This window comes from Miscanthus floridulus, chromosome 3, assembly GCF_019320115.1.
Source record: "Miscanthus floridulus cultivar M001 chromosome 3, ASM1932011v1, whole genome shotgun sequence".
Lineage (NCBI taxonomy): Eukaryota > Viridiplantae > Streptophyta > Magnoliopsida > Poales > Poaceae > Miscanthus > Miscanthus floridulus.
This window is the reverse complement of record NC_089582.1, coordinates 128,035,476-128,043,812: the sequence shown is the minus strand read 5'-3', so window position 1 is coordinate 128,043,812 and position 8,337 is coordinate 128,035,476. Positions and strand designations below refer to the sequence as shown.

The 8,337-nt window shown below is 48.4% G+C and overlaps 1 protein-coding gene across 1 annotated transcript; it reads left to right on the top strand.

Annotated features, from left to right (window-relative positions):
• Positions 1-883, top strand: LOC136546875 (uncharacterized). Its single transcript, XM_066538838.1, has one exon. It carries the CDS (start codon positions 113-115, stop codon positions 458-460), a length of 348 nt encoding a protein of 115 aa, XP_066394935.1. The 5' UTR covers positions 1-112; the 3' UTR covers positions 461-883.
• Positions 884-8,337: the final 7,454 nt, after the last annotated feature.

Here is an 8,337-nt window from a genome sequence, read left to right as displayed (position 1 = left end):
CCCGACGAGAATTCCACACCCACCCACCAAACTGAGCAGCGCAGCGGCGGCCAGCGCCCAACTAATTTCCCCTTCTCCCTCGCGCATCCTCGATCTCGCTGTCGTCGTCGGCATGGCGACCGATGTGTTGCGCGCGCACAACATCCTGATGCCGGTGCCGCAGAGGATCCGGGCCGCGGCGGCGGCGCACCGGAGGTCTGCTGGTAGCGGCAACCACCACCCTGGCGCCTCCACGAGGAGGTCGCCGCCAGCTGGGACATCGTCTCCTGCGGCGGGCCGGAGACACCACGGCAGGAAGGCGAGGCCTACAGCGGAGGTGTACACCGGGCCGGCGTTCTCGACGTCCCCCGACCCGAGCTCGCTGCCGCTACCGCAGTTCTCCGCTAGAAAGGCCGTCGACGCGGCCGCCGCCGCCGCTGCCGCGACGCGCGACCTCAGGCTTATCCTGCGGCTGGAGTAGCCAGCTGGATACATATCTCGTCTGCTGGGTCAATTGGTGGCTTCGGTTTCTCTTATTTCTACTCCTATACTTAACTTACTACAGTACTAGTCGACGCATGATCGATCGAGCTGCATGTTAGTTCTGGCTGCTCTCCTGGTATGTGTTCCGCGCTGCAGCGGCGAGGCTTCCGGCTCAGTTTTATTGTGTGGCCGGCGGCGAGGCACGCGGCGGCCGTGGGATCCCACCGCGACGGCGGTGCAGAATGATCGCAGCAATATACTCTGTACTGTGACGTGCAAGTAGATTGTAGTATAAGATAGGAGTATGTCATTATACTCATATGTGTAGAGTAACTGTGGGGGTTCATCCGTGTAACAGGTCATCAGCATGTAATCCTCTCCGTCTCTATTCATCAATACACATTTCTACATATTTCAACAATCGCTGCACAATCATCATCCGTTCTCTCTCACACCAACCGCTCCCGCCATCCAGCATCTTGCTTTAAGGCCGCATCCTGTTGTAAGATAACTTAGGCATGGTCTTCCTGTTGCAGCAAAATCTCTGCCTTTTTTCAACTCAAAGAAAGGGGTGGCTACGACAATGTAACACCGTGCCCTTGCGAGTTCCGGCTTGTGCTAGGCAAGCATTCGGCGCTCGCCGCCGAGGGCGGAGCCACGAAATAAAAACGAGGGAGGCCAAGTACTATCTGATGAATTATTGAGGATAAATATAAAAAAGAATTCTTCAAATGGTGGAATTTTGTATACACAAGATGAGCTCACCAAGCATAGAGGTGCCTGCCCCCTCAGCCCCTTCCTCCTTCTGCCCCTGCTCGCCACCCATGGCGCCATTGCGCATTCCGTGCCGCCGTACGATACTTCATTGTGGCGACACACCCTCTCTGGTCGCCGGAGTCCCGAGTCCGCCGCTAGGCCACCGCCCAGCGCTCGCCGTGCTAGAGTTTGAGGTTGGAGAAAACAGGAGATAGAACATAGGAGTTGTACCTAAGCCTCGTGGCGACGCGACCTCGCTGGCCGCTGGAGTCCCGGATCCGCTGCTCGGGCACCGCCCAGTGCTCGCCGTGCTTGGGTTTGAGGTTGGAGAAAACATGAGATAGAACATAGAAGGAGCAGTACCTAAGAGCATCTCCAATAGAACCCCTTTCTTCTTTCCCTTAAAAATTGCTATAGGGGATTGAGGAAATAGTAATTCTAATTTCAGGAAAAGGCTGCTTAAGCAGATTGAGAAAAAATCACATCCCTCTTCTCTCCGGTGACTCCCTCCACCCTCTTCTCTCTTGGTCTCTCGTGACACTCTCCGCCCTCTTCTCTCCCTGTGGCCGGCAAGGGGGCATGGCCGGCGGCTCGGTGCAGCGGCGGCACGGCCAACCCATGAAAAGAGATTGAGAAAAAAAATACTGGTAGATTCCCTTTATTTGAGGTACTGAGAAAAAAAATTAAGAAAAAAATATTAGAAAGGGGATTTGCTGGAGCATGTTTGTTTTCTCCAATTCCCTTTGTTGCTGGTTATATGAAAAAGAGATATGTTTCCTTAATCTAATGGAGATGCTCTAAAGGGTGAGAGAGCGGGCGATACGAGTGCACTCGTGGGAGAGAAGTTGGGTCATAGGCTGTTGGGTCTTATTGGGCTATGGGGTGCAGTAGAAGAAAGTATGTTTTAGGCTAGACTCTTGACATGGTATTCTTTTTTGCTTTATTTTCCTTTTTATTAAATCGAAAACGCTTGAATTAGGGCGTCCGGACGGTTCTCTTTCCGTCGGACGCCGCATCCACCGTTAATGCCACAGATCGAAACGAGTTGGCGCACCACTTCGGGCTTCTTCGCACAGGCCCACACGACTCGCTCATTCTCCACTGCAAGGTCTCGCTCGCTGCGCCGCTGCATCCCTGCGTCGCCGTGCGCATCCACCTTCCTCCTTTCCCTACACAATCCCTACGTCGCTGCATCCACCCACATGCCTTCCTCGTCGCTGTGCTTTGCTCTTAGGTGATCCCCACCAATCTCTGTTTCCTCCCATGGAAGGCGTTCGTACATATGGACGAGTCTGCACCCCGCGACTCCCCACTCCGCCTCGGCCGCCGCGGCTTCAATGCGCTGTTCTCACCCCGTCCTCTGCGCCACCGAGCTGCGCGCCGCCGACGAGCACACCGGTGACCTTCACGCACCCCCACACGCCCTCTGCGCCACCGCTGCCCATGCCACCCCCACCCCGCCCTCTGTATGCCGTCGCCCAGCTCCGTGTTGCCTTCGAGCACACCGGTTACCTCCACGTGTCGATGAGCCTCCATTCGCCGAAGTTGCAAGGAGATGTTTGCGTTGAGAAGCGCATGTTGCAACTATATGTTTTAAGTGTTTTAGGTGTTTCAGAGGTATGTTGCAAGTGTTTTGTATCGTTGTTGCAAAAGTAGACATGAATGTTGCATATGTTGTAATGGTTATGCACGTATGTTTCTAGTGTATATTCCAGATGTTTCATTTGTAGCAGACATATGTTGCAATAGTAGATCTAGATGTTGCATATACAAGCATATTGCAAGTGTATTTTTCAAGTGTTCGAGTGTTTCATGCATCTGTTGCAAGTTTTTTCTATCTGGATGTTGCATATGTTTGCGATGGTTTTCAAGTGTTTTTCAGGTATTTTTGTAAGTGTTTTCAGACGCATATTTCAACTGTTTCATATGTCTTCTTTAGTATGTTGCAACTGTTGCATCTGAATGTTTTAAAAATAGATCGGGTGTTGCACATGGGATGCGCGTGAAAAATGGCTGGAGGTGCGGGCGATGTCCGGGGCGGCACGGGGCCACTGCTGGGGCGCTCGCTCGCAAGCGCGACGCGCTAGGGTGGTCGCTCGCTCGCTGACGGGTACCGTCCGACGCAGCAAGTTTGTTATTAAATACTCCCTCCATCCCCAAAAAATACAATTCTAGCACGGAGTGTCACGTTTTAGTACCTTATAAGTTTGACCAATTATAGATAAAAAAGTAACAATATTTATGATATCGAATAAATATTATTAGATTAAAAGTCATAATATGAATAACATCCCCTATAAAACTTGGTCAAAATGAATCATAGTTATATATATTTTTAGGACTGAGGTAGTAATCAACTGAATGCATTGAATACAAGCGGGCCCTGCCCAACACGAGAAACTACACTAATGGTGGACTCTTGTTGAACGTCGTGTGCTTCTTCACTTCGTATTAGATCCATAACGCGCGAGGTTTTTTGGACGACGATTGCCAAGGCAGCTTGTAGACCTTGGCCCTCCTCTTCACTACGCAAAGCTCACCTTTCCAAGAGTACTGGACTCGGAATGTTACTACGCGAAGCAGCATGGGCACGATGAGACCGAGGGTATCTGAGCGGTCCTGGTGCGGCCGCGTCACAGTCTCGAGGAGGCAGAACCTGGCGTTGCCCGTATTGACGAGGCTGGCGCTCACGTGTCTCCTGTGATATTTTTGTATTTTGGTCCCTTTTGAAAACGTTTTTTACAAAAAGACCCCAGCCAAAACGTTTGCTGAAAATAGACTATTTTTAGGCGTCTTAGGACATGACGCCAAGGTATGAGGGTCGGCGTCGACTGACACGACGCCGAGGTCTTGCCACGTCACGGACGACCCCAGTCGACGGCGACACAGTGGCGCATGGGGCCCAGTACGTCGGCGTCGGGTCATTCAACACCGCAGGGCCAACCTCGGCGTGTAGTCACACCACGCCGAGCTAGCTGTACAATGAGATTCAAAACGCAATTCTACCCCAAAAACGCGACTGAACATAAATCTTTGTCCTTTCGTACCTCCTGATCTGTTTAGTTCTGGCACAAAATGTAGTAACAAGAGTTGTAGATCTATATGAGTACTACAACTTTTCTTAAAGGTTCAAAGTCTTATTTGGTCTGGTTGGAGAGATACAAGGCTCCAAAGTGGGGTACATGAAAACTGAAATCCTGAATTCAGTCATCCAGACAAATTTTGAGCTCCCAAAATAGTCATGGATTCCAACTTTAGGGCTCGTTTTGACTTTCTTACAAGCTTATCTAGCTCTTGGTCCAAAAACAAAGTTTGTTCTACTCCACTCAAACTTCAACTTTTATTTAAGGTGCAACTCCATAAAATCACTGTAAGCAATTGGTCAACACCGGTCAAAATAGCATCACGGTAAAGCCCAATTTAGAGTTTTTGACCGATTGAGGCATTTTCTTGACCTTTGCTCAACATGAATCCTTCATGACTTTTGTTGTAGAGTTCATCTAGAGTCATTTGGGCAAGGTTGCAAGGTTTGGCTGATGACACATGTTCTCATTCACTTAATAAGACCATTCCAACAAGGATATAACTTATCATTTCAGGTGACTTTTTGATTCCAAACTTCATGAAACTTTTCCAGTGACTTTTCATATGGTAATCATGATACTTGGCTCAGATTTTAGCAATCATCAAATAGCTATGTGAAGGTACTCTCATTAATGGTTTCTAACTTAGCTTAATATCCGCTAAAAGTTGTGAAAATACACTACTGTAGGAAAAAAGAGAGACAAGGAGAAAATGATAGAGCATTAGACAAGGAGCGAGCTAAAAGATCCAAAGACTTCATATGCTTTTTTTGTGCATGGACTATGTATGCATTGGACCTTATGTAATGCACTATGTATGGACCTTGTACTATGTTTGGACTATGTTGGATGATTGATGAAGCATATGTATGGACTATGTAAGGATGTTGAATGTGTTGGACCTTATGTATGTATGGATGTTGAATGAATGTATATGTCGGTGTGGTCATTTGTTATGTGAAATTCTGTATGCTCATGTATTCTGTGTATTATACGCTCAGTTCATTGTTTTGGTGAACCCAGGCTATCGGCGTCAATTGAACACACGCCGAGGGTGGGCACCTCGGCGTTTAGTCAATTGATGCCAACCCCTAGTACATACTGGAATCCTTTGCCTCGAAGCAACGAGGTGCCCAAGCTCGGCGTTCCGTAATTTGACGCCGAGCCGTTAATCTCGGCGTGGGTCGACTCAGCGCCGAGGTTTAGCCCAAACCTGGCGTGGGCTGTGGGAATCCAAACCCTAGGGTTGGCGTGGGCCGAATCAACGCTATGGTCTTCTATCTCGGCGTCGTCCGACTTGACGCCGAGCCTATAAATCATAAAAAAGAAAGAATAAAGTATTAAACTAAACCTTTGGTATAGGTTGAAATCCTATTTGCATGATTCAAATGAAAAATCTTTCTCAACGATTTCTCTTCTACTAATACGAGTTATACTAATAAGAGTAGACATGCTATATTTATGTTTGTTCCTACAGGGAAAACCGAAGATTGGTTCGATTTCAATCCCCTATTTTTAGAGTGAGTCAAATCTTTTTTTCAGTTTGGAAATCAACCATAGTACATGAAACTTAAAGATAGGTAAACTGTAATTTATAAAATAGCGAATGCACAATGATTACACTCACATCAAAACTAACAATGGCATGTCGCAAACTAAACCTAGCATGCCTTAGGGGATTGAAAGAAACAAGTGATACAAACATTGCAAAGGTACTACGATTACACACTCACATGAAAACTAACAATGGCATGTTGCAAACTAAACCTAGCATGCCTTAGGAGATTGAAAAGAATAACTCATACAAGCATTCCACATTCGGATTGACTAACAAAGGTTGGTCCTAATAATGCTCCCACATATTGAACTGAGTTGCGCCTTCCCCATAGTATCCTCTAGTTGACGGCGGCGGTGGCGGTGGAGAAGGAGGCCCGTGCTTCTTATGGTACGGGCACTGGCAGTTCGGATTATTGCATAGTGCATCCTCTGCATCATTGCTGTTGTCATCGTCCGACGTGTCCCTATTACCACTTTCAGGGCCATACTCTAGGTCAAAGATGCGTCCCTGTAGATATGTGATGTACTGTTGATGGGGATAGATAGGAGCAGGGTCGACCCATCTAGTGAAGCCACAGTTATCTGGACAGCTTGAATCCTGAAAACCCATCTACCAATAAGTACTACTACAAACCAAATGCAAATCTAAAAAAGGAGAGAGTTCAAAGGAAATACAAATCCTCGCGAGCATCTGAAGAAACGACGGCCTCCACCGTCACAGTCGCCGTACATCTGCACAACACAATCCAAACCGTGGCGGCATTTTGGCCAATCTTCAATGCGCTTGTCGTATGATCTAAAAGGTCTCTCACGGGTGAAGTCACTCTTCCTCTCCAAAGGAAATTCATCTATTGGTTCTTCAAAAGAATTAGGACCCAGAGAACCCTCCCACACAATCGGAGGTCCCTTCCTCACCCCCTTTCCTCTCCCTCCACCGAAACCCTTTCCACTCGAGCAACCTCCGCTCGACATTTGCTAAAACTAAACCCATGAGAGAACATGTGTCATATCCTTGTTGGAATGGTCTTATTAAGTCACCTAAAATTTAGAGTCACTGGAAAAGTTTCATGAAGTTTGGAATCAAAAAGTCACCTGAAATGATAAGTTATATCCTTGTTGGAATGGTCTTATTAAGTGAATGAGAACATGTGTCATCAACCAAACCTTGCAACCTTGCCCAAATGACTCTAGATGAACTCTACAACAAAAGTCATGAATGATTCATGTTGAGCAAAGGTCAAGAAAATGCCTCAATCGGTCAAAAACTCTAAATTGAGCTTTACCATGATGCTATTTTGACCGGTGTTGACCAATTGCTTACAGTGCTTTTATGGAGTTGCACCTTAAATAAAAGTTAAAGTTTGAGTAGAGTAGAACAAACTTTGTTTTTGGACCAAGAGCTAGATAAGCTTGTAAGAAAGTCAAAACGAGCCCTAAAGTTAGAATCCATGACTGTTTTGGGGAGCTCAAAATTTAGCTAAGTCTGGATGATTGAATTCAGGATTTCAGTTTTCATGTACCCCACTTTGGAGCCTTGTATCTCTCCAACCAGACCAAATAAGACGTTGAACCTTTAAGAAAAGTTGTAGTACTCATATAGATCTACAACTCTTGTTACTACATTTTGTGCTAGAACTAAACAGATCAGGAGGTACGAAAGGACAAAGATTTATGTTCAGTCGCGTTTTTGGGGTAGAATTGCGTTTTGAATCTCATTGTACAGCTAGCTCGGCCTGGTGTGACTACACGCCGAGGTTGGCCCTGTGGCGTTGAATGACCCGACGCCGACGTACTGGGCCCCATGCGCCACCGTGTCGCCATCGACCGGGGTCGTCCGTGACGTGGCAAGACCTCGACGTCGTGTCAGTCGACGCCGACCCTCATACCTTGGCGTCATGTCCTAAGACGCCTAAAAATGGTCTATTTTCAGCAAACGTTTTGGCTGGGATCTTTTTGTAAAAAACGTTTTCAAAAGGGACCAAAATACAAAAATATCACTTTGCCTGAACAGCAGGTCCCTCCCGCACTTGCAGGCCGGCTCCGCCCCTCCACGGCGGTCGTCCACCACCCGGCACGCGGAGAGTCGCCCCCTGTGCCACGAGCAGAGGCCGACCCACGCGTCCAGGTCGCGGACGTAGTACGCCTCGCCGTGGAACGGCAGGACCCAGTCGCCGTGGCGCGCCCACTCCAGGCGCTCGGCGTCGAAGGAGAACGTCCCGGTCATTTACACGGACAGGAACACCGTGGCGCCGTCCGGGTGCACGGCGTGGGACACGACGATGTGGTCCATCTTGAACGGCCGCCGGGGGAGAGCCTCCCACTGCCAGGTCCCGTAGTGGCGCTGCGGCTCGGGGCCGAGCCTCTCGAAGACGCAGCGCTCCTTTCCATAGCTGGGTTCGTCGGTGCTCGTGTCCAGGGCATAGACGGTGCCGCCGATCGCCCAGAACGCGTCGTACTTCTTGGGTGAACGGAGAGGCGG